The 27,711-nt window shown below is 36.2% G+C and overlaps 1 protein-coding gene across 1 annotated transcript; it reads left to right on the top strand.

The window, feature by feature from the left end:
- Positions 1 to 170: 170 nt before the first annotated feature.
- Positions 171 to 26,780, top strand: LOC144432712 (atrial natriuretic peptide receptor 1-like). The gene is made up of 20 exons (XM_078120978.1): positions 171 to 765; positions 9,880 to 10,004; positions 13,666 to 13,842; positions 14,105 to 14,240; positions 15,160 to 15,396; positions 16,886 to 17,049; positions 17,327 to 17,449; positions 18,226 to 18,303; positions 18,630 to 18,734; positions 19,502 to 19,573; positions 20,318 to 20,486; positions 21,940 to 22,095; positions 22,464 to 22,638; positions 23,059 to 23,199; positions 24,015 to 24,138; positions 24,289 to 24,357; positions 24,731 to 24,905; positions 25,374 to 25,472; positions 26,019 to 26,110; positions 26,685 to 26,780. Exons 1-20 carry the CDS (start codon positions 171 to 173, stop codon positions 26,778 to 26,780), a joined length of 3,108 nt encoding a protein of 1,035 aa, XP_077977104.1.
- Positions 26,781 to 27,711: the final 931 nt, after the last annotated feature.

Here is a 27,711-nt window from a genome sequence, read left to right as displayed (position 1 = left end):
GCATATATCATTCACACGCATCACAAGTGAATTTTAAATCGTGTTTTTTTCCGGCTATAACACGTTCACAATTTTTTTTAACGATAATGACATCGCTTTGTCAGAAATCTGCCTTTTCGCTTTTCGTGCTCCTATCGAGTATTTTGAGTGTAATGTACGTAGAGACGACAATGTACCCTTTGTCGTTCTTCATCACTAGCTATCAAGGAGCACCATTTCGGGCAGAGAAGATTGGAGCCGCAATGAAGGTTACCTGTAACCGAATCAATGCGGATACAGTCAACTTTCCAAACATCACCTTAAATTTTACCATTGCTGATAGCATGTGCGACAACGGTAAACTATGTCTGGGTGAATTTGTCCGCGAAGTGACGAACAACAATGTCTACGGGGGCATCGGACCACCGTGTTCAACAGATGCCGAGGCCTGTGCCTTACTTGCTTCGGAGTGGAACATCCCAATGATAAGCTATGTAGCAAGATCTGAAGTATTGTCTGACAAAAGAATTTATGACACTTTCAGCCGTGTATCGTCACCAGCATTGAAAGACGTGAAATCATTGGTCTCACTCGTACGACTGTATGGATGGAGACACGTAGGGATTCTGGGTGTCGAATCGACCATCGGTTGGCCGTACATCGTCTTTCGTAACCTGAATGATCAACTGGCCCTATATAACGTCTCCGTTGTTACAAGACGATGCAATCCAACCAGAACCACAGATTTGGACGAAAAGTTAAAAGAACTCAGCAAGGAGGCACGAAGTAAGTTTAATTTTAGTATTTATTCACAAGGAAAGGAAAAGAGAAAGGCTGAATTGTACATTGTCTGTTTCGTAAAGAAGTGATCTAATAACCCATAATTGCCTACTTGATCACATTATCGAAGCAATACCAATATCATTTAGTAATAGTATAAACTACATTTATTAAAATTTCCCATTGTAAGTTACATAATTATTGGGATAACAGGTAGACACGTCTGTTATTACCATGGCCAACGTTATTGTTGCTATGGTCTATGGTAATGTTTCTATCATGGCAGTGTTACTTTTGCAATAACAAATGTTACTGTTCCTATTAATGTTATTGTTAAACCGTCCACATTAATGTTGCTATGGCAAAAGGCATTGTTGCTATAACCAATGTTACTATTCGTATGACAAATGTTATGTATGTATGTATGTATGTATGTATGTATGTATGTATGTATGTATGTCACTGGCTAAAGTTTATGATGTGATTTTTTATCGACGATTAGAAAAGTGGTTTACACCGAACGGTTGCACGCTCCTGTACAAGTTTACTGATGAATTTATTTCTGCGTTGACCGAATACGCTGTTTCAATGTAGGTAGTCCTATCTCAAGTAAGCATATATAATTCGGTGATGATTTACGCACACCTAGCATAGCATAGCTTTGATCGAGGTAATGTACATATTTTCTGCCAGGAGGTATCCATTATAAAGCCACGTCTCACAGCTGTATAATATCGCTGACAACAACGCGGCCTCGAGAACCTTTTTCTTTATCCACAATGGAAAATCAATCTTCTTTAACACAAAGGCGATGTATTTCCACAGGTGACATTGCTTAGATCTGCATTGTTCATCAACAGCAGTAGCAACTTTTCCGTCTTGTGTGAAAGTGGCGCCCAAGTAAACATACGAGTCGCAATTTTGAATTTTCAGGTCACCGATTGTCATGGCAACCTTATCTGCATCCGATCCATTTATCACCATAAACATTGTCTTTCCTTGATTTATAACCATTCCTGAACGATTACAGAATTCAGCTAGTATAGTCGCCTTCCTGATGCACATATCTCTAGTAGTGGAAAGAAGTATAGTATCATCCATAAGGAGGAGAGAGTGAAGCCATTGTAGGTACCCATCATTTCCGCACTTGGCCTTCAAATCACGAATTATGTTATTTACATATAATGTAAATAGAAAGCAACTCATAGGCGAGCCTTGCCGTACCCCAATACATGCAACGATGGTTGCTAGACCTAAAATGAATCTTGTTTCTGCATACAGAGTGGCAATAGCCGTGACCATAAGACTGCCACATCCCATGACACGTAAAAGTTGAATAAGTGATTCCCGGGGGACTTTATCATAGGCCTTAGAAAATTCCACGAATGTGATAAAGATTTTAATTCGTTTAGATTTTGCATAGTCTATCAACAGTCTCAATGTCAATATATGCGCCATACACCCGCGACCACTCTGTGCCCCAGCTTGTTCACGATCCGGTCGGCGAATTACACCACGTGAAGCACGTATTTGTAGTTGTGGCGAGGTACAAATGAGGCTGATGTAATACTAAATTGTCCACAATCAGATCATATAAGACAAGCCAACCGGTGTCAGCTTTGTTTCATTAAAAGACTTTTTTTTGTAAAACGGATATTGTTACCATGGTCAAAATCTCATCAGATATTCTTAAAATCTACGACCATAGATAATCTCAAACTGCTTTATAGCTTGTCCGCCATCCATATATGAAAATGTCCATATACACTGTCGTAAATCCGAAGTGTTTAAATTTTCAGTGTTCTTTGACTCCAGGTCTGAACTGTTACATGTAATATAATTATGTGCCATCTGCCTTTGGTTGACCCTCTGTACTTATCGACTTTTACTTTAGTGTGTTAAATTTATGTTAGCGGTGCCATTGCCTTGGGTTTTGTGTATCTACATCTAAAAAGTACAGTGAATAAAATAACTAACTAACTAACTATGTATGTACATGTATGTATGTATGTATGTATGTATGTATGTATGTATGTATGTAATGTGTGTGTGGGTGTGTGTGTGTGTGTAAAAGGAGGGTGATTATCTCAGATGCCCTCCAAGTGACTTCTCCAACTAACTGTTACTTCCACTATGTGATAAAACTTTGTTTTAAAAACACGATAGCCATGTTTGGTAAAGATGGTTTGTCAAAGGCTCTACTATATTTTTCCCACCTTCATATATAATTACTTATTTCGAGAAGCGTCATTCAAACTTATCTTTAATCTGTCTTTCACATACTACCCTTCTATTCACCTACTGCATCAAAAATATAACTTTTCATACTCCGATGTTTACAACTAGACTCTGTATGTCGAACTAATATACATGGTAAACACATAGAGATATGAAATCACTGATCATGCATGTAGTTTTATTACGTCGATAGTACAGAAAGATAAGATCTGCAGGTTTAGTTGGAAGGTTGTGAATAGTTTAATCTTGACGCAAAGGGAAGTCGAAATGTTATATCCTGGTTAATGTTCAGGTACCATGCGATACAAATATACTAAACCAAGATATCAATGTATCCCTGAAAATCACTCGCTGAAATGGCCAAAGGCAGTAATGGATATGCAATGCCATTTAATCGTATTTGGAGATGTTTCAATTATTGCTAATATGAAATGAGTCACTGCGTCTTTAGTAACTTTACATTGACATATACATGTCACATATTCCACTCACATGGATACTAATTCCTGAGTCTGTATTAAATAACAACAACTTACAATTCCCTATGTTAGCCATGACGAATAAAAAGATCAGGCATGGGCTGTCTTAATACGATTATTAAAAGGAGGGCTAGGGGTCTTGCTTGTCAGTGTCTAACTTCACCAGGTGCCTAATAGTTGGAATTAATCTCAAATGATACATAGACAAAATTGAACAAATCCAGACTGCAATGTATTGTCGTACTGATGTAGGCAGTGCCACGTCCTATCAGTATCTAGTGTGTGAACGTTTGCACGTTTATTATCCCCATTTTAGTAATGCCTGAACAGGCTGTGTTCACAGGCTTTGTAAAGAGATTACTTGCCAAGCAGGCAATACAGCGTGCTATGAACTATAATCTAAGAGACGTATTACTGACATCGTTATTCGTGGTTGCACACCCTTTAACAATAAATACTAGATGCTTCCCTTGGCTTTTGAGCAACAGAAGACGAAGATTCAAACAATACTAGATGATTCTTTGAAATGCAAGCCGTGACGTAAAAGTAAAAGGTGTAAATATATAACGCAGCGATATTAATAGCTTTTCTTAAGTTGGTAATTCAAGCTTCAGAAAATCATGTACCTGCGGTAAAGAGAACCAAGTTGTTAATTGGCAACTTTTCATGAATAGTTTATAGATTTCACGAATGTGATTTTACACTTACGGACTCTTCAGATAATGTTGTGTAACCAGATATACGTCGTTAAGGCATGGATCAGAATATTATCTCACTGTACATCTATGGTTAAACCAAGATCAATGTATTGTGCAAAGTGTAGTCTACACAATATCATTATAAGTGAACCCGTGGTCAATTTTATATCTTTGACCCTGTCGTCTAGTGGAAGTGTAATTTAACGTATGTGTAGCATGTATATCAATTATGACTGCATTTGTTACAGACAGCGAGGTACAGTTTATTTGATAAATACATTGTTTTGAATGAAACCTCATCAGACATTTTGTTTGTTGTTTGTTGTTTCTGGTATTCAATATTTGTGTCTGGTAACATTGATTGATAAACAGTGCCCTTGGTTGCATCACATAGCCTTGTAGTATCCACTAAAACCAGCGAGTACCAAACGGTCTTAATAATGACCTAAACATTAATACATACCACATCCTTGGCCTTATCAAGGTATAACTGAATCATTGTATCCATTTGTACATATGTGAATAAAGTATCACTTCTTTAATAGCGAAAACCAGTATAGTGATGTGTGTCTCTCTCTCAAGCCACACATACAACATTACACTCGTCAAAGTTTCCCGAATGAGTTTAAGAAATACTGCGTATAATACGATGACCTAGATATCAAGATCTGTGTTTTATCTTCTGTAAATGAGACTATTTTTCTAGCTCTGTCTGTCTGTCTGTCTGTCTGTCTGTCTGTCTGTCTGTCTGTCTGTCTGTGTCTGTCTGTCTGTCTGTCTGTCCGTGTGTGTGTGCATGCATGCATCTGTGTGTGTATGTATGTATGTATGTATGTATGTATGTATGTATGTATGTATGTATGTATGTATGATATCTGACAATTGTACCTAAAATGGTGGATATAGTAGCAGTTTCGTGACTATTCTCGCTCAGTAAAGCAATGGCTACAGGTATTTTGGCCAAAAATCAACACTTTTTCTTCTAAAATCATGAAAATACCGTAGTTATTGACATAGACGTAGAAGTTTACTCACCTGTGTTTTAGACTGGGGCAAACGTTTTGTAATTACATCATCGCCACGCACGCGCATCTGCTCTTAAAAGAAATTCATGGCGCACACATGAGGATAAATTCACCAGTGGCCAAAATTATCAAACAAGCTAGATATTTGGCTAACGGCCACGAATGACCAAAATCTCGGGAAAACTTGTTCGCACACGAGAGGAATCGGCGAGAGGAAATTGCCACGAGTGAAATTTTGCCCAGCTGATTGCTCTAGTGTGCGCCTGGCTTAATTAACCAATTAAATATACATGTTATGAATTATGAAAGGGAGTTTCCAATTCCATCAATCTATGTTGAAATACGTATACTATAATGACATATTTATAGTTGTGATTGATGCAATTTGCATAATAAATGATTACTTTGCATTAAAATGATTTTGAACAATTAGGTGATGTGCCATCCGTTTTTTTATCTATGTTTCTATCTTAAATTTAGATAGTTGTAATTTCATATATAGGCTTGCTTCTTCTTCTCCTCATGGTAAGCATTCATTTTACATTACTGATAATTATACAGCGCTAGATCGAGTTCAGCTCGGTGCAAGTACGGCTCTTGGACAATCTTTTTTTAATGATTGTTTTATATTACTGTTAACTGCACATATGCTCCATGTGGCAATGGTCTGTAGCCCGAAGGCCAGACATCAAGCAAGGTGAAAGCTTTAGAATCAGGACGGATGTCCTGTGGTTCTTAAATATTACTATGGATCTGATGACATATTGTTTCTATTCTCTCTTTTCTGGATATCTCAAGGATGTAAATGTTAGTTGTAAAGGCCTACAGATATAGTATTTTGTAAAAACCACTAGAATGGTTAATAATGACGAATCGAACTCTACAAGGAAATAAAACTCGGGTGATACCCGGCCTCATACACACACAAGTCATGGCCATCACAAACAGAATCGGAATGATTTCAATATATCAGTCTTTCATTGGCTACAAAAGTAGTATGCAAACCTGAGTGAGCACAATCTGTATTTTTTTCATATTGCAATATTATGTTATTTCGATTTGCGATTTTGTATATTCTCCGCGGATTCGGCACATATTCTTTCAATGGTCAAAGCAAATCCCCCATAAGACTTACGTGCTAGGTGCATACTGCCCTAGGGAAATGAAAACGTGACTTGTGGTCCCCATATGCAAATTGAGGTCACTATGGGTCAATAGGCAATACCACGTGATACGTTTTCAGCCAATCGTTGAAGGTTATATGAACACGATGTGTTATGATAGTTAGTATTGCCGTAAAATGGAATTTAGTGTGATTGAGACAGTCTAGAAACATCCTTAAAATTATGTTTGCTACTCTTTCCTTTCTTAGGGACATCGAACAAAGGGATATCAATGACACTTATTTGAATTATGTTGTTTGTACGTGTACACGTAGTAAATTGTGGATATGAACAAAATCTCTAAGCTTAAAAAACGTTAACCACAAGCATTTCATGACACACTATATCGTATCCTAAGGAACAACCTTCAAGATTTGACGCACGTAAAATTAAGTGTATGGAAGTTCTGACGAAGATAATATGGTGACGGTTCGCGATGCGGTTGCAATGAACACCTTCTTTTTTCAGACAAATCTCTTATTAATACATATATATATAGCTATTGGGTCATTCTCGACTGTCTATTACATTGGGCAATGTGATGTTTATTATATCTTCCGCAACACTTTTCACAATGATTAAAAAACAATATACAAGCACAGATATAGCAGATAGCGCACACACGCACACACACATACGCCCCCCCTACCCCCCCTCCCCCCCCCACACACACAATATCAATGTCGAACACACATCATCATTACTACTCACTGAGCTTACTTTGTTCAGACCATCCAGTTTCAATTTGTATTTTTCCATTACGGTAATTTACTGAAGTCATAATGATTGCCCTACAAGTTTGAAGCATTTCCCACTTTTTCTTGTTTTATGCTCTTTTTCATTCAATTGTCTCCTTTTAACACATTATATGGCAATGCCTGATTTCATCACATCATTTTAGGGAAACGACCAGCAGTCCATCAATGAGATCGAATAGTAAACTGTCTTTAATCATAGACAGTGCTTTAATTAAGTAGTTTAATAAGCTAATTATAAAAATTACGCAATTTCAAAAATTGCTCCTTCCCGTCTATTCTTTCCCATGCTGGTATCTCGGTATTTTTGTTAATTTCTTTTCTTACCGCTGACCGCTACACGGTATGGGTATACAGGATGCCACGAATTTTCCCATCACATGACAGTTACAACAGACGACAAACTCACACATTATTTAAGCAATGCTCTTGGCATGACTCTATCATCCTTCATTAGTGTCAAATTGAAATCCTAATAGTTGTTTCCCCAAGAAAAAACTACGGAAATCAAGCTATAGTCAAACTTTGATAGTCACAAACTAGAACTATTAAAACATGTCGATACAAGCAATCAATGGACGTTGATTACGATCACAGTATAGTAGGGTGGCTTCTCTGACAGCAGGTTTTCCTCAAGTGGCTCTACATTCAACGTCATTCAGAGTTTAATAAGCTATCTTGATTTCAGGATGATTACATCTACTTAACCAAGACACCACTATCACCCACGTGTGTAATCTAGCATGAGCAACAACAGCAGTTTTAATCATTCATTATTGCCTATAGCTTGATTTCCGTCTTAGCATATCTTTGAGTGAAAACGGAATGGCAAAGTTTACTGAAACTTTTCAATTGTAAACAAATGTAAATTTGTGTAAGTAACCTATGATGTCTCTAGGGATCAGCGAAGTCACAATTATGTTGAATGTCAGTTCTTTGTTATATACAGTATCATGCAGGTTACCCTTTCATCTATGAATTTCTCCTTCACATTCAAATACTAACCTGGGTACCCTTCACATTTGGCAAGGTAACATCAAAGTAATTAACACAGTATTATAAAATGCTATTTTGTACTACAAATGCTAGGAATTGTATAGTCCAATATATTGTATTGAAAGGAATGTAAGGGAAGGGAAGGGATGGCAAGGCAAGGGAGGCAAGGCAAGGCAAGGCAAGGGATGGGAATGGAATGGAATGGCATGGAATGGAACTGCACCAGAAATTTAAATAAAAAATCATACAATATTTGAAAGTAATAGGTCTGTTAAAAGCCATGGAAATAATTTTCAAGGAAGTAATCTATGTCCATGGACCAGAGATACGTGTAAATAAAGACAAATTTGGAATACGAATAACACACTAACATCCAAATATATGTACGTTGTAAAATTATATAAACGTATTGGATATTATACATGTATCAAATTTAACACAAGTGATATTTTGCTGGTGTCATAGGACCAATGTGTAAAGTATTGTTATCAAAAGGCTAGTACCATTTTACCGTCCTTAACGGAGTTTATATATTAGGGATGAAACGTATATGTGCGTGTGTATTCTTGCTTGTGTTTGTTTGTTTGTCTGTCTGTCTGTCTGTCTGTCTGTCTGTCTGTCTGTCTGTCTGTCTGTGTCATCTTTTCCCAAAACCAGTCAACAAAATTTGATGCACACATTCGTTAGGGTAATGATTAGAACTGATTAGGTTTTGGTAAACATTCCGTGTATCTTAATTATTCATTGGCATAATCAATCATTTTGGTAATTAGGCTATCTCACTTAGGCATGCTAATTCAATATAATTTGGTACATACATTAATGATACCAAGGCGCATCTGTTCTGAAGATATTATTTATCTAGCTTTTAGTTTTAAAAAGTTAATTGCATTGTTTTGGTAATTAGATCATGGAAAACCCTTGGTACAGTGTGACCTATATTAATTTGAAGATTGAACCAATGCTTTACATTGCATGCTGTATTGGTCATAAGATCGATAACATCTGTGAGCAATCATCCTGGAGAATTCGCCAAGATAAATTCATCTCTTCACTATTTCATTCTCAATCAATATTGAAAATCTTTTTTTTTTGTACTTCGCTTGATACCTGTTTGCACTCCCGCGTTTCTGTTTACCCTGTAATGAAGCAGTTATCTTGATCTTGCTTTATTTAAAAAAAACACTAATATGTGCTGGCCCTCTAGTAGCTACATGAAGCAAGTTGATTGTATATCTTTTAACAATTGTGAACCTTCTATATTTCATTTCGTTTTTTTCAAAATTTGTACCATACCACACTCTCGGGTAGAAAAAGTGTGTATAGCGTAGTTCCAATGCTACATTTTATTGATGTAAGTAACTAATAAATATATACAATATCCTGTCTAATAGTGCAGAATCTTTCTTTTCTACAAGGTGTATAGGAACAACAATCTAAATGTTTGCTCTCATGGAATGCATTCAGTTTACATCTGGTATAATCTGCAATTTTGTATACATTTTGATCTCCATATGGGACGTATTGTTACTATCCACTGTTTTTATCCATTCTGACAAAGTAAGCTATCATCGTAAATTGAGATCGACCTTAACGTTAATATATCATGTTTGTGGACAAATCGAAGGTGCTTTTATAAGTTCCTGAGGAACCTGATTTGTTTCTGTAATCTTCCAAGAAAGCGTTAATGTTACTCCTATGAAAATACACATATTTTCTTTGATATAAAGTTATATTTTTCTTGTTTTCTCTCCTACTCTTTCAAGTTATACTTCTGGCTACAACCGAGTCTGAAACACGATCAGCGATGCTGTCAGCATCACGACTTGGATTGGTGGAGACAGGGCAACATCTTTTCCTTGTAATCGATGGACGTCGATACAAATTTGCTGTAAGTTCAACTTTTATTCTCCTTCCTAATATTGATTATATCGATTTCGTCAAATTTTGTTACAATAGTATAACGATAGTATGGACATCTGCGTTGCCAGGTGAACAAAACATGTCAAAATAATGTACTCAAGATACAACTAATCCATAACATTCAATATGCTTCAGAGAAGAATATGGGGACAATGACTCAAGATTTCAGGCAGCTGAGACAATGACAAATGTATGTGATTTGATAAGGCAGATAGAGTGCTGTTATGATTTTGTTGTCAGTGGATTCTTCTTTTTTAAGACATCATGTCGAAATCTATTAAATTAGAGAATATGTACTGCTCTGAATTCAATACAGACCCAAAGCTGGCCGTCAATAGACCATAATTAATGTACACACTGCGTAGGTTGTGAAGAAGAATAAATAGCATAGTTTGTGGTAAATATATAATTTAGATCATATTATGGTTAAAGTGGCCATATCGATGAGAAACTGGTATTTATTTAGGATTTTTAACTAATATTAAAAGGATTTTCCCTCTGAATCCATTTTAAACTCAATAAATTGTTAAAAACTATTTTTAAATGTGTAAAACAGTTTGCTATTCTACGTACAGAAAGTGATTTGTAAATAAAATGGGTACAGACTAGTAAACCCTACGTCACGTCCTGCTGACATACTTATAAGTAACTGTTTATGCATATGGGAAATCATACTGTAAAGAAAGCGACATGCACATTAATACTATCATTCAAAATTCCCTCAAAATAAATACCCAGTTCTCATCGATATGACAAATGTAGGCATATGTTCCTAAAAAAATAACAAAAAACATGATATTTACAAGCTAGCAGAAGAAAGCGTAAGCAATACAGTCTTCTATTTGGGCAAAAGCTCGTTGGATATCTAGATTACTGAACGTAATTGATTACTCATTGAAGGATGTACATTTTTTGTACTCACTACCTCGTCTGATTAGACCTGACAAACAACTGTAAGGCATGATTTTGCCCGACATTTAAACATATTTCAATCGTCGAATTATTTGAACAAAGCCTGCAAAGTCGAAAATAGGACCCTTCATATGTTGATTATACTGAGGGATAAATTATATAACACTATCCAATTGATAACATTCAAAATGAAAAACTGAATTATTATTATCCATGCACATTTCTGAAGTAGAAAGAATTTCCTATTTTCTTCATTTTGAGTAAATATGATTATCAATTTCGATTTACCTTTTTGCGAAAAAATAAGAGCTTTTCTATTGTCTGGGAACACGATTGTTAATGCCTCTTGAACATTTTCTTTCATCATTTGCGACTAAAATACAGAAGCCTGTTCTCAAGCACATACCTTCAATAACTTAACCGTATTTGACGTAATTATGATAACCACTATTCCTAATAACCCCTATTCCGCCGCGTCCATTTATCTACTAAGTCTCTCACCCAATTACGTGTCTCCTTTTGTGATACTCACTGTAATTGTACACATATAGACGACAGAATCAAGTTTTGTGACACAGACTGCAGAACACGTGTATAATGTAGCCTACCTCAATAACGACATGAACGTCTATGGTATCAATAATCAATGACAAATGTAGGCCTATGGTAAAGGAAAATGGTGTAATTATCATTGAAATAGCACTTCTATATTGATTGCAACTTCGATTGCTACTAATTCACAGTGGGATTCGATACCCAGTCAATTAAATCAAAGCTTGAGGCTATTATATTAGAGTATTGCTGTATCGGGCTATATTGATCCTGTGGCATGTATATATGTATATATACTGTAATGGGTTATATTGATCTTGTAGCAGGGTTCACCACAAGACAAATGCATGCATGTATGTCTAAATCGATTTACAAAGTGACAACAATTGAACACTTGACACGTTTTGATTTGGTTGTGAATCTTTATACAGTTCTTATGCGATGACCCGGTAAAGAAGCTTTAAATAAATCTAGCATTGACGTCACGGGATTTGACAGAGAGATAGAATTAATTGATTACATCGGGTTGGAGAAATTATTATCAATTAACTTACATTTTCCTACATCGTGGGAACCATTTTTATTAAAGCATTTGAAATTTGCATTTATCATGTCCCTGGAGGTAATGTGAAAATCTTTATATTGAAAACAACGCTGTACAGGTCGAAAACTGTACCATCGACAAAGAATATTTACACATGGTGATGGTGTAAATAGATTGATTATACGAGTCATCCCTTGGGTACGTAATCCCCCCCCCCCCACTCCCCCACCTCCACCCCATTATATTTGTATTAAGACATGGGTGGTTAATCTAGAAATACAAGTAACATCTCATTAAGGAATTGTCTTTTTCAACTTGCAAGATATTCGGGTTTAGCCTTGTTAACTTAAAGCAATTGGAAATGTTCAATATTTGTATCAGGAAGATTATCTCCTCTGACAATGGAGTGATAGTTAGACATACATGTCAAACATTCACACCATCTTAGTGTACAAAACATTCCCTGGAATTCTGCATAGATTAATTCATTCCTACACAATGACAACATAGTATATTTTCACCTCTTTAAACACATGGGATGTCATTCCTTACCCAACCACAGATCGTATACATAGCGTGCAACATAAACACAACTGGCAGTGATACATTTACATTATAAACACAAGTCTAGAACAGACATGTACTTTTGTCTCGTGCTTGATTCGGTAGATTGCATTTGACGTGCTTAGCTGCACTTGTTATGTTTCCATCGACACTTTATCGGATCAATGTTCCTATCGAAATGAATAGATCAATTCAATAGTGTTGACTTTGCCTGTTCATGACAATCAGGAATGAGAAAAGCGTATTGACAAGAGATGAGCAGTGTCAATAATTGACCGGAACAGAAAGACAAGAGATCGAAACAAATTGTGTTTATTGATACTCGAGAGTCGATTGAGCGTTCAGTTTTTGTTTACGACATAGAATCAGTCAATTTACGATGTAGATAATTTCAAAGATATAAACACATGCACTTCGCCTATGCGTTGACGTGTAGGACTAACACTTCAACACTGTTTTCTGCTATCTTAACTTATGCTTGTCACCTGTTTGTCCATTCCCTTTACAGACTGTCTTTTGTATTTTATTGCGTGTAAAACTTGTCGCTAGTGTTTTGGGTATATGTCTTTCTGTCCTGTTGTAGTCTATTGTACATATACTTTAACTTTTATCCTTGAGTAATTTTGACTTGTCTGTGATGAGGCGTAATAAATAGATAAAATGAAACAATATTCAAAAAATATTTAAAAGAATAAAATGAAAAAAATAATTGGGTATTCGACCAATCAGTTTCTCTGGAGGAATGCCAGGGAAATGTAGACGAGATGGACTTGTGAAAATGCAAAGAAATCAAAATGTCATTTAGGTTAGCGGAAACAAATATTGTACCGCAACTCCTTCAAGTATACAGGTATGCTAACATGCACTGGTAAGATTAGCACATCCAATGAATCTACATCCGGGACACCCAATAATACAGTATACCACTGATCTACCTTTATTCGTTAGCTAGTTCACTCCATACAAACAAAATCAACGCTATTTCGTCAACAGTTGTAAAACGTAAGGACGATGAACTACAATATATTGTTAATGTCAATTTACGATTGTTACACAGGGTAGTAACTGGAGAATAAGTGATGGCGCGGACAAGGCTGCTGCAATCGCTTACAAACCTCTACTTGTTGTTGATATCCAACCGTATGAGGACGAATATTATTATGAATTCTTGGAAGAGGTTAGAGTTGGTATGATTGAACCACCATGGTATGAAAACCTAACCCATGTATCAATGGTAGGCACATTTCTATTGGTCAAACTTGGTCATCTGATGGACAGGACGATGAGTGTCCTGATATAAATGGGAAATATGACAAAAAACTCATTAGGTCGCCATTTGTTTTATTTAAGTTGTGCATGTATATAGAATCTTCATTCTCCTTCATTCATTTTCACTTTGTCATTCTTTTTCATGTTTTCTGATCACTACGTTTTTTGGTCGATTTATTACTCTTTTGTTTGTTTGTTTATATATGTGTGATTGTTTGTTTGCCAAGGTGAGTATGTATGCTGCCTACCTCCACGATGCTGTATGGCTATATGCATCTACGTTGAAAGAGGTTTTGGATATGAATGAAGACCCAAGAGATGGTCGTAACTTTGGTAAGAGGATGAGAAATGTAATGTTTGAAGGTAAACTGTCTATTTTATTTTCATTGTTTTTGCAAATAAAACACTTGCTCCATATCAAAAACTTTTGAAATGCTCTGAAATCTTATCACCTTAACATAATCTAGGTACATAAGTTAAGTCCTTCTCTACCATTAATTGACGGCGTTTAGTCTTTGTTTTATTAAACCACTCAAAAGTGGTCAACATGTTTTTCCATCATTTTATATACAAAATGTGATTTCATATGTAATAAAGTTGAAAGCCTAAACATATGAGCATAAATGACACCATTTCACACAATACATCTTGGAGCCGGCCAGTCGACTATTGCCTTGAGGTGCACCAGTCTGCCTTCAGTTGTTATATTTTAAACTGTTCAACTGAAATAGCTCTCACCAGATGATATACAGGCTTGGTAACATTATGATTCCATGGTGCAAATTACAATCTATATCAGACTGTGGACCTGTTACAAACAGGACAGGGAAAGTAAGCAAATGAATTGGATTAATAACTCGGCACAGCATGCTGGAAATACAGAGAGATAAGTATCACATTCCACAATTTGATAAGAACTCTTGTATGGCATCTTTACGTAATATTTCGCATTCGAAATCAAAGTTTAAGTTCCCCTGCCATTTCATGTACATGCAAAGAGGCCATTAAATTGTTCTTATCAAACCATGAAAAGTGATACAAGTTTCTGTAACTCCAACATATATACTGTGACAAGTGTTATTTATTAGTCCAATTCATTTGCTTACTTTCCCTGTTCGTAAATGGTTTCGTTAGTCCACGGTCTGATGTCTGCGATTGTAAAACAAATGTTTACGTTTATACAATGTCTATTATAAATTTCTATTTTATATTCAAATTTATGTAAGGAAATAAACTCAGTTAAAATTAATAATTAAGTTAATCCTTATTGAACCTATGACAGGTATCACAGGTCAAGTCAGTATCGACTCCAATGGTGATAGAAACCAAGAAATGGTGTTGTACAACTTCAAGTCAGACGAGTTATTTGAAGTCGTTGCTCATTTTGATGCTAAAATATCCACTTGGAGTTTTATTGAAGATGCAGAAATAACATGGCCAGGGGGAGGATCGGAACCACCAATTGACATTCCAGAATGTGGATTTCATAATGAACTGTGTATATCAGAGGATGGTGATGGTAAAACATGAATTTATTATTATTTATTATTTGGGAGCGATAGAATTCCGTTAACACTATTTCAAAAATTGCACTGTGTGTATTGCAGACCAGAAATGTTCAGGCTTCGCGCATTTAACTCAACTGTTCAGATTTTATTCAATGAAAGCTTTCTTTTAGACAGCCTTGAGTCGCTCAGTTTGAGGATTCGTTCACAATTAGCTTTACAGATCTTTCGAAACAAGCTCTTTCATCATCAGTCTGCTTGATAATACCTATATAGTACACTTTTTGTAGTAAATAGATGAAATAAAAATAAACCATACATGTGTCCTCCAACATCGTTCACAATAATGTAATAACATGAAGCAAAACCCTACCATATGACATTACTGACCGAGACTTAGTCTGAAATAGATTTCACTGTCAGTGACAAAGCTCTGAAAATGAATTCTCCTCACCTATAATAGCTACAGATTCCAAGCAGTCAAAATAATTATATCATGACATATATAGTGTTTTCCTCAACCGACTAGATGTCACAAAGGGCACCACACAAAATAACAACGACAATTGTTATTTATTTGAGGAAAGAAATCACTGATTGAAAAAACACATAATATAAACTTAGGAGTAAATCACATATGAATAATGATGAAACTCAGCTGATTTCGAAACCGCTGCAACACTAATTGTGAAAGAGGCCTGAAACTGACTGAATGACTCAAGGCTGTCGAGAGGAAAGCTTTCATGGAACATAATCTTAACAATTCAGTGAAGTAACATGTACTTATGTCTGATCATCAATACATACAGTGCAATACTATAAATAGCATTTAGTGGAATCCTATCCTTTATCATTCAATTAATTTGTAATTGTTACATATTTGCAAAATATACAATATCCAGGTCTTACAGTAACTTTAGGTCATTAATGACATTGTTAGTAACTTTTTAAATATGATGCACCTCGGGGAATAATATCCCTGGACACCACAGTTCTTCAATTATCTCTCCCCAAACTTTACCATATGAAAGATTGTTCTCGGTCATTTTGAAAAAATGAAAGGAATTTAGAGGTTCAACATAATGTTTTCAAGGAAACTGACAATGCATTATATTCCCATAGAGTTAACACAGTACTCAAAGGCAATTTTCTAAAATGTCTCAATTTTGATATAATTGTGACCTTTAGTTTAGAAAGATTGCCATGTGACCCCAGATTACATTATGTTGCTGTCTTAGAGACATGGTCACAAACAGTCCACTCCGAGTCACAATGAAATATCTGGCATGTGGATATATATAATACATATAATATATATATATATATATATATATATATATAGTCTGAAGATTGCTCAAAGGGTGAAACTCTGAGTAACGACTTGTTAGATCCTTATTCTTTATTTTGAATAGCAACTGACTGGTCCCTAAAGCAGTATTGACTGTCCTGTGACGGAAATGCGTCATGTCCATAGCCTTCTTTACCTGTTTTCTTGTCTTGTAGATGAAAAGATACTGGTAATGATATGTGTCATCGCCTCCATGTTAATCCTAGTGATATTCCTGATTGCTTTCCTGGTATACCGGAAGTACAAATATGAACAGGAAGTCCTTAGTACTACCTGGAAAATCGATTATAACAACCTTGTTCTGCCAAAGTTACACGGGGTATGTTGATGTCATGTGTTTTAACCTGATATGGATGGATAGTACGAAAAGTAGAGGGTCGTAATTACGGGGATCGGGGGGGGGGGGGGGGGGGGGGGGTTGGACGGAGGTTTTTTTTTGTCACCGTACAGAACCATGAACCAGTGTCTATTGATTAAACATGACTATGTTAATAAATCACCACTTGTGTCGTAATGATAAGGGCACGCGTTAATTATCCAAAATCGACATTGCATCTTATTGCGTTGCTATTTCCCCATCATGTTCATACTTACAGTCTCGCATCCGAGGCAGTTTGCCATCAAGAATATCAAACAGCATGGTTGGGTCAGGCATTTTATCTAGAAGATCTAGCTTTGAGGGCGCTGTTCAGATATTCACAACGACAGGAATGTATAAGGTATGGCGATATTTCATATAGTACACTGTGTAAACTGTAGTGAAACTGTTGAAATATGTCCTCCTATCATGTTGAATCGATTTGTTTTACTTGTTTTGAACCATTCCTTTGGCTGGTATCTTTATTGTCTTCTTTATTTCCTTTTAGTTAGATGTTTAGTTTATAGTTTACTTGTGTTTGTCATTGATATTTAATTGATGGCTATGATGAGTTTGTACACTGGACAGCTTGGTAAAAGGTTGGCCGCTTGCCTGCCACGCTGTAAGATACGTGTCATGCTGTGCTGTCAGCTAATCACTTCATGGCTGTACTACTTGGAACATGTGTTATCAAGATGAAAACTATTAGCCCCCCCCCCCCCTTCAACTAGTGGTTATAAGTTCAAACAGAGGTCATTCTGTAGATCAGAAACCAAATGAGCAGTATATTATCTGGTCTGGTGAATAGAACGATTGTTTTCATGCTAATATTTGTTAATTATTTGCATCTGATGAGATACCAGATGTTGGCAGGAAACTTATTTTTGAGAGTGATATGGGGGGGGGGGGGGGTATGGTGACCAACAGAAAATCTGATGTCATATGATGATCATTTTGATATCTTTTACCACATAGCATATGTTTGATTGGCTGGTTTCTCAGAGCTAGAAATTGGTAGAAATAGGTAGTTCAGGTATGGAGTGATTAGGTACACAGGTTGGTGACGTGGGTTTTTTTTGTATTCATTTCCTGTTTGCTTGTTGCTTACTTCTATTTCAATAACATTTTGTTCATCAGTCTGAAATGGTTGCTATCAGAAAAGTGTATAAAACCAGCATCCCATTGGACAGAGAGCAGCTGTTGGAATTAAAGGATGTGAGTACAGTGGAGTTGTGTTATTGTCAGATAACGTTGACAGGACAGTTAGAAAATTGGATTGTGCTTAAATGTAACAGTAGTACTTTGCAGAAAAATGAATTTAAATTGTATTCTGATCACCTCGGCACTTCGTCTTACTATGGATTACAAGTCAATAAATTCGCCAGTTGAAGGGAATGCAAGGTGTAAATATTTGTCTTTCCATCAGTAACTTCTTAGCATTACACTTTTACGATTGGCCCATTTCCTCTCTTTATAAAACCGTGTTCATAAAAGTAATGTCTCGTTCTTTGTCTTGTCATCATTATCACAATTTTCGGCAGGTGCGAGGAGTCCGTCATGAAAACCTGAATTCTTTTATTGGAGCTTGTATTGAGGCACCAAACATATGTATAGTGTCTCAATATTGTCCCAAGGGAAGCCTACAGGTAAGTTGTTGTATTTGGATATTCTCTCGATTATCACCTATAAACACCTGGGTGTGACACAGATTTCACACAAGCAGACTTCGTCTCAGGTCTCAGTATCTAGTTATTTCAATGCCCCAAAACCTTGCCAAACGAAATCTATATCTATAACTGGTCGTATTGAAATGGTGAGATAAATGTAGGGCGTCACAATCTTTTTTTCATGAAATCTGCATACCTTCAAAGGGTGAGCTCGACATAATTTGGCGGCCATATTGGATTTTAAAATAGCTTGATTTTAAGCTCATTTTGACCTCTATTCTAAATCATTTTTAAGGTAACACTAATTGGCCAAATTTTTCTTGAACAAAGTAAAAGCAAAAGCTAATATAAGCTTTCATTAGCGGGGTGTGTACCCCGTGGACGGGATTATGGTATTAAGTGAAACGAAATGAAACAAAACTTTATACCATTTAATAGCCCATGTAGAAGTAGGAGTGTACAGATAATATAAATAATATACATGCAACTATACTCCTCCTCCTCCTCCTCATCATCATCATTATCATCATTATCATCATCATCATCATCACATTTTTCATTTCAATTCACCATACATAGACCTCAACTTATATTAATGAAACGATGTCAAATTACTATATTCCTTCATCTTTATAGAGACCATCTGTTTCTATTATGTTGATGTCGTCTTGTAGTTGAACACTTATACTAGTATCAAACTCTTTGTATTCATGTTCTTTGATTTCTCATGCTTCTTTTATCTGTAGGATATCATTGAAAACATAGAAATAAACCTGGATTGGATGTTTAAACTTTCATTTGCTATCGACATTGTTTCAGTGAGTACCAAATGACGTCAGAGTCATTTGCCATTATGTATTCCAATTTTATAAGAAAAATGTGAATATTTCCTCATCGATCCTTCTGGAAAAGAACACAAAGATGTTGTTATTGTGTCTTTAAGGACAACAATATCTTTAATTCTGATTATTTACAATTAGAAGAATTTTACTTTCAACAGAGTGTTGCCTGGCTCTACAAAAAACCTACTACAATTGTTATAGTGTATTGTTAGATTCAGCAACAAACGTATTCCTACATTTTATCTCAGAACACCAAACAAGGTGGTCTGAGAGTTTAACTTTCCTACATTTTCTGTATGTGAAATACTAATATCATTATGTTAGCAGATTGTCACCCAATCATTAAGAGTGTAAAATCTGTAAAGATAATGGCATCACACGCAACGAATAAGTAGCAACATTTTAGCCGATCCAGTTGGCGCTATGTTCCAGGTGAAATTATTGTTTTACACCGTTTGTTAGTGAACGTGTTATTGTTTAGAACCACTTAACTTAATAAGGATTCCAAACATTGAATTCAAAATCCCTTAACGTCCTGAGAGAATACCATGTGTATTACACAATGTATTGTGCTATCGCCAAACTACTAAAATGTCCCAATGGAGGACTAACTACTCAATGGGAAATGGCTAGAAAACTCCCTTTTCAGGCCTTTTCACAGTTTAGCGTTAATACATTTGTTTGATCATGATGTGAAACTATTTTATTTAATGTATACAGGGTATGATTTACCTTCATAAGAGTGTTTTACGAACTCATGGTAAACTGAAGTCATCAAACTGTTTGGTAGATGGACGATGGTTGGTCAAATTAAGTGACTATGGATTGTGGAAGTTCCAAGCCAACCAATCACAAGATGTGTACGTCGGTGAACATGCTAAATATATGAGTAAGTTACAGTACCATCCAGCCGACCTCTCTCGAAGTATAGACTAGTCGAACGTCCTATTTTTGCAAGGGCATCGTTGACTGATCACTAGTGGTGAACAGTCGTCGGTACTTATGCTAATTCTATTGTTCTAACATTTACCAAGTTGGCATGAAAATAATCAATATTGACTGTTGCAAAATCGTCTGGTCGGTTGTTTGTCGCAAACACCGTTTTCGAAATCCCGCAATATTCCATACTCACCACATTTATTCACAATCGTCTGGAAAAGTTCACAGAAGTTTGTAATTCTAAATAAATAGATAAATTCTCAATAAAGCTAATAGTCTTGCCAGTGTAGTGAATAATACTACCGGTATGCTTCGGAATGACATGATATAAATGTTAGTGTGTCGACAAAATTAACCAGAAAAAAAAGGAAACAGTGGTGTGAGGATTCGTCTTTAAACAACATTTTGTGTGATGGATACAACTAAGTTTACGACTGATCAAACCTCTTCTGTACATTTCGGACATGTGTTAATATCGCTCAATATACACTTCCCTCAAATAACTCATCAAACAGTAGGCAAGTCTAGTTGTATATCTTCGAACAGCGTACACAGGATTTATTTTATGGTCGTTCGACATCATGGTAAGTCACCTCTAAGTCATTAGTTCTGTGATGGTCGACTGATATGACGAGTAAACGAGTTCAAAATCACTATTACAGCTAAAATGATGTAGGTTTGGTGTTTCACACATGGGACATTATGTTTTTGACAGAAAGAGATACACACTTCAACTCCAGACTAACAATAACATAGACATAATACACACAGCAGGATCCTTTACACAATCACATTGAAAACTGATAAGCATTGCTATTCTCTCACAGTGAAGTAAAAACAGGTTTCTAGTTAAAACATTAAACTTGGCCTGATGATTTTAATGGCAGCAATTGTTTATTTTCTAACTGATAATCAACATTTCAACTTAACTACTTCTACATTTCCACTGAGCACGTCACCTATGTAATTGTTCATTTTGAATTCAAGTTGTCTGAGGGTGTGTATTAAATGTGGTGTTACATGAGTGAAACACCAAGCCTACATCATTTTAGCCTTTGCAAGTATAATTATATTACTCTAATATACCCTATATGTTCATTCATGCAGCTAGAAAGTACGAAATACGTAACCCGAGTTTTCACAACTGGTGGCAGAGTTCGAGTGATAAGACCCTTTTCGTCATAATTCTTATTTTCGTCAGCTGAGTCGGAAATGGGAAATGATATCAAATTGATCGTATTATATCATTCAGTTGCCATGGAAATAACGCCAAGTTTATCCAATTACCTTCCTATATATAGATCGTGTTGTCAGGTTTCACCCTAGCCTGTGATGAAATTTGTGCTAGATACAATCGAAATTCTCATTAGATAGATAGTTAATAGCATATTATCTCCCGGCAGGTAAATTTTGGACAGCACCGGAATTGTTGCGCGAACCAGACCCCCTAGAAAAGGGGTCCCAAAAGGGCGACATTTACAGCTTTGGTATTATTCTGCAAGAAATAGTAACACGGTTTGAACCATTCTACAATTATGATGACGTCATGACACCACGAGGTAATGGCAAAACCTTTACATCTTTACATAGCTCATTTTTATAAGAAGTAGGCAACTAAAAGGTTGATGTGTCTATGGTGACTAGTAAGGGTTTATCACCTGCAGGGATAGTGGTATACTGACACCCCTTCCAAAACCTTATACAGTGTATATTACATGATTTTAGCAAGAGTCCAACAGACACATTAAGTTTCCCTCGATTTAGATACAAACCGTTATTGAAAGGAGTGTAATACATAATTTAATTATATTCATTAAGCCAAAACTACATGTACAGGTGTTGGATATAGCATAGGACAATGTCTCGAAAATTACGTACACAGAAGATAAATAGTTACTCTTGTTTTGGCATCTCACTCTGTTAACAGAAATTGTCGAGAAAGTAAAGGCCAAACTGGATGTGCCATTTAGACCGGAAGTGACGCTTGAAACATGTCCATCTGAAATGCATAAATTAATGAAGGAATGTTGGGACGAAAATCCTGAATTACGTCCAGATTTTGTATATATTAAACGAGTGATACGAGCTGCATATCCACACAGGTATGTGATATTTGTGACATAGTCGTGTAATAATATCTGGAAGATTTTTCCACCAACGCGGTTTGTATTGAATGTTCAACATCTTTTTAAGTTCATGTGTATTTTAACACCTGAACTGCGTTTTTCTCTATTTTATAATGTTCTGTTATGTTTCCATCTAGAACCTGGAGCTGTATGAAATACTTCCTTGGACCGAGAACATTTTATTCTACCCTATAATTACTGCTCCATTGTGTACGTTATGCTTGGCCTGTGTGGGCAGGGTTCATGATCATTCCTATCCTGACGTGCAAACACCCACGTTGCAATTGTGATATATCTATCACATGTCGAATAAACGTTTTTTTTATGGTGGAAAAGTAAATGGATTGTGTAATTATTCTTTCCATTCCACTTGTATTCATTTTATTGTATTTACAGGAGCACAAACATAATGGACAACATGGTGGGCTTACTAGAGAAATATGCAAATAATCTAGAAGAAATTGTGGCTGAGAGAACTAATCAACTTTCTCAAGAAAAGAAGAAAACCGATCAGCTTCTGTACAAGATGTTACCACAGTATGAGAATAACATTTAAATTGTCTTCATGTCAACTAATGCCTTAACTAAAACTAATCTGGTTGTTATATATGTATGTTTTGCTTTACGCACCATACCTTCTAAAGTGGCATTAGGATTGGGTATTTATTTTGATTTTTTTTTAATTATTAAACTACTTTATGCAGGCTTCCTACTTGAAAATTCAAAGTGAATCAACATTGTGTTAAGTCCCTTTTTAAGAATAAATTGTACAAAGATTAATATATGTGAAAATCTTTGTTAGTGTACGTACAATAACAAACCTTTGCATCATTATTTTGTAGCGTCTTGCAATGAATTGAGTTACAAACACAGACTTGATCGGTGTTGTTTCACATTGTTTTTGCAAGTACCTAGCGGTGATAATTTGTTTTTTAAAAATCCAAAATAAATACTCAATCCTCATATGACCACTTTTAGGCAACATGCACAAAAATCAGGAGTCCGTGAAATTTTTAGCACAGATTTCACATTTTCTTGTTCTCGGATATTACCTCAAAGTGTTATATTTGGTGATTGTGATTTTGTTCTTTTTCTCCAAAACTTTACATAGAGACCATGCCATTGTTAATGATTAAAAACAAAGAATTGTCGGGGTTCCATTCCATGCAAAACATTGACTTTCTACAGTATGTATTTAGCCAGGCTCAAATAATCCTTTCTTATAGAAAGAAATATCACTTGATGAAGCCATGGACATGCGTCAACCAGTGTTAATTGTTTTAAATGTTTGAATTTCAAAGAAAGTTATAAAAACGGTACGGATAATTATAAGAACTTTGAATATTTTACAGAACCGTGGCTGACAGACTAAAACAAGGACATGAAGTCGAAGCAGAAACTTACGACGAAGTCACCATATTTTTCTCGGACATTGTCGGCTTTACGCAACTGTCGTCGATCAGCACTCCAATGCAGGTACAATAGAATTTGTCAATGAACTGTATTTTGATTATTGCAATTACAACTTGACGGATGTCTGCATATTATACAGTAAATGAGATGTACCTGATCAACTTCCGGCGTCATCTGTTTGTACTAATTATCGTCTTTACTTTCCTCAAACAGGTGGTTCAACTGTTGAATGATTTGTACTCCTTATTTGATGCCATTATTACACATTATGACGTATACAAGGTAGGATATCAATCATTATACCATGTGCACGCCACGATTGTCTGCATTCGAACCGAAAATGCGGATCGTTGATCGTTCTACGTCTCAACAACGTGTGAATACGTCGTTCGTGCTGCAGGTGCTAACAATATAAGTAATAACATTAATGACATCATCGCAAAAGTTTTATTCATTTTTCATGCCTCAAATATTTGGAGAAGAAATCTAACGACAGTGAAATTGCCGTTCATATTTGCATCATTCATGGTTGTGAATAAATAACGTTGATATGCATGGATTCGATCATATTCATATGACGTGTAATAAACCTGTTTAGAATTTCATAGCAGATTTTTCACATGGCTAATATTAATAAATGTGCCGTCTTTGACAGGTTGAGACGATTGGTGATGCCTACATGGTGGTCAGTGGTTTACCAGTACGTAATGGCAAGCAACACGCTGGTGAAATCACCACAATGGCCTTAGATCTACTCACTTCAACCATGACGTTTACTGTCAGACATAAGCCTGACGAGAAATTACAACTCAGAATAGGGATACATACAGGTACAAACACTATAGTATTTCCATCAACATAGGTCATTGTTCCTTGTTTTTGATAGTGAAAACGTGAAAAGTGCCAAAATATTTGGGAGTATAGTGACATAGTGTTGCCGTAAAGAGGACAACATGAAGCCTGCGTTTGACAGATGGACGGACGGAAGGAAGGAAGAGTGGAAGGAAGGACAGACAGACATAAATATCCAATAAAATGACACCTGCATTCACACATTGTTATTACTCAAAACAATAACTACGTACTGATGTTGAACTAGAAAACGACGGGAAATATTTTGTCATTTATTTTTCTTGTAGAAATAAAAACAGAAAACGTTTGTGTTTAGTAACAGTTGGTAGGTTTCTCTTTTTCAGGATTTTGTTTTGTTTTTTAGGGCATGTGTTGTATGTGTTGGTACCGTCAGTGGGTTAATCATGCCATTGTACATGTTACATGTATTTGTTGTTTGTTCTCAGGGCCATGTGTTGCTGGTATCGTCGGGTTAACTATGCCACGGTACTGTTTGTTTGGTGATACGGTGAATACAGCGTCCAGGCTAGAAAGTACCGGACAAGGTGGGACAAATCAATGTTTTCCTAAAACCGAACTCCAGGACTTTATAAAGTAAAAGTCAATAAAAATAGTTTTCAATGCATTCTTCCGTTCGTCTTTGTGCTCTGTCCATGTGTTTGCACGTATTGTGATCGTATTATGTAATTCGTACTTTTTTGCAGTTGGTTACTGCTAGTAGTTATAGTTAGTTAATTGGTTGGTTGGTTGGTTGTTGGTTGGTTGGTTGGTTGGTTGGTTGGTTGGTTGGTTGGTTGTTTGGTTAGTTAGTTAGTTGGTTGGTTGGTTAGGTAGTTGGTCGGTCAGTCAGTCAGTCAGTCAGCCTGTCTGTCTGTCTGTCTGTCTGTCTATCTATATATCTTTCTATCTATCTATCTATCTGTCTGTCTGTCTGTCTGTCTGTCTGTCTGTCTGTCTGTCTGTCTGTCTGTCTGTCTGTCTGTCTGTCTGTCTGTCTGTCTGTCTCTGTCTGTTTGATTGTTTGATTCAATTGTTTCTCCATTTGCCTACCATTGCACTGTAATGCAATGTACTTGTGTGGTTTATTGCAGCTCTACGTATTCATGTTAGTAGTAACACTGTCAATGTATTGAATATATTGGGTAACTATGAAGTAACGAAACGAGGAGAAGTTTACATGAAAGTAAGTATAGTATATTTGTAGTACACACATTCGGGCAACTGTTAACCATGAAAAATAAGTATTTGCACAATTGTAGTACACACATTCCGGCAACTGTTTACCACGTCTATCATTCATGTCAGATACGCACGTATACGGTATAATATTTTCAATTCATGCACCACCTACGTCGTCAATTTTGTGAATATTTAGAATTCAATTGAGTTTTTAGAGTGTTGATTGTGTTAGACAATTGATTCATCGTGCCTAAGGTACTATACCAGTGTACCTGTTATCGATCAGCGTTGACTAGTCACGTGATATTGGCAAATTGTCAACCTATGATAGTGTGTAAGCATTGTATAAAAAGAAACCGTATTATTGTAAATGATTACGCCTCTGTTTAAGAATCAAATATGAAAAGCAGACTGACGTTCATTCTCATTCTCTCTCACTTTTCTCTTCTTCCATTCGTCCTGACATTGTTCTCTCGCTTTTTTCACACACCTCCCTCACTATCTTTCTATCCCATCCCCCCCCCCCCACACACACACACATTCCCCTCTCCTCTTCCATCCCTTTCGTTTATTCACAGGGTAAAGGCAATCAAATAACCTATTGGTTGACAGGGAAGACAGGTTTTCAGAAACTCCCGCCAATTCTGTCGTCTGACAACTCTGAGTCCCCGTGAAGAGTACAGCCGTGATTGGACATCAACGTTTGTCGAACCTGGTGTTACTATGACGTCATACCACTTCTACAAATGTCCGATACTTCTTAACAATTATTTTACAAATAACTGAGTTTTTGTGATCTACAATCAAAGTTGCATATCAACTCTTGAAATTTTCAATATTTTTGAGTAATTAGATGTTATAAATCAATTTTCCGATAGTAGATATTCACCACCAATACCACATAATCTGTAATGTATTGTCTTGAATATTGTTGACAATTAATTTGAGCTAATCATCTGGCTACGATAGACAAGTGTTTTGAGAATTAGGGTATACGTTAGTGAGAGTCAAAGATCGTCAAAGGCAAGGAGAGTAGAGAGGGGTTTTATTATAGAGATCCTACCCTGTTTAGAGTGATCCTACCCTGCGAAACTGGGATGAGCACAAATTAAAACTAGAGTTATGTCATGTGGTAGTTTAAATACACAAGTGTCCATGGGTGATAGCGCTGCCTTGGTTATGTGGATATATTATCACTCCGTAATCCATATGCATATGGTGTAAAGACTGACGCCACCCTATCTACTGTGAGTGTAATTACATCAGTGTCCGTTACTAGCTTGTACCGTAAGACTGTCAAGACACGTCGTATCGTTCCGAATTCCGCCCTCATCGGCCGCCTCCGATTGACCGAAATGTGAGGGCGCCCCGACGCGGCGTACCTTACAGGCTCGTCGAGCTTTAGCTTGCCAGTAGCTTGATTTCCGTAGTAGTATCAATATTATTAGATATGCTATTACTTGAACGACGTTTGAAAAAGCACAAAATAGTAGTTACGTTCGTATAGAAAGATGAGCGCCACTAAAATAGCAGCTAGGACGCTCTATTTACCATACAAAATAATAATTATTATTATTATTATTATTATTATAATGTACCATACAT

This window comes from Glandiceps talaboti, chromosome 3, assembly GCF_964340395.1.
Source record: "Glandiceps talaboti chromosome 3, keGlaTala1.1, whole genome shotgun sequence".
NCBI classification, from domain to species: Eukaryota; Metazoa; Hemichordata; class Enteropneusta; family Spengelidae; genus Glandiceps; species Glandiceps talaboti.
Note: the sequence above shows the minus strand (reverse complement) of the source record. Positions and strands in the feature narration are given on the sequence as shown.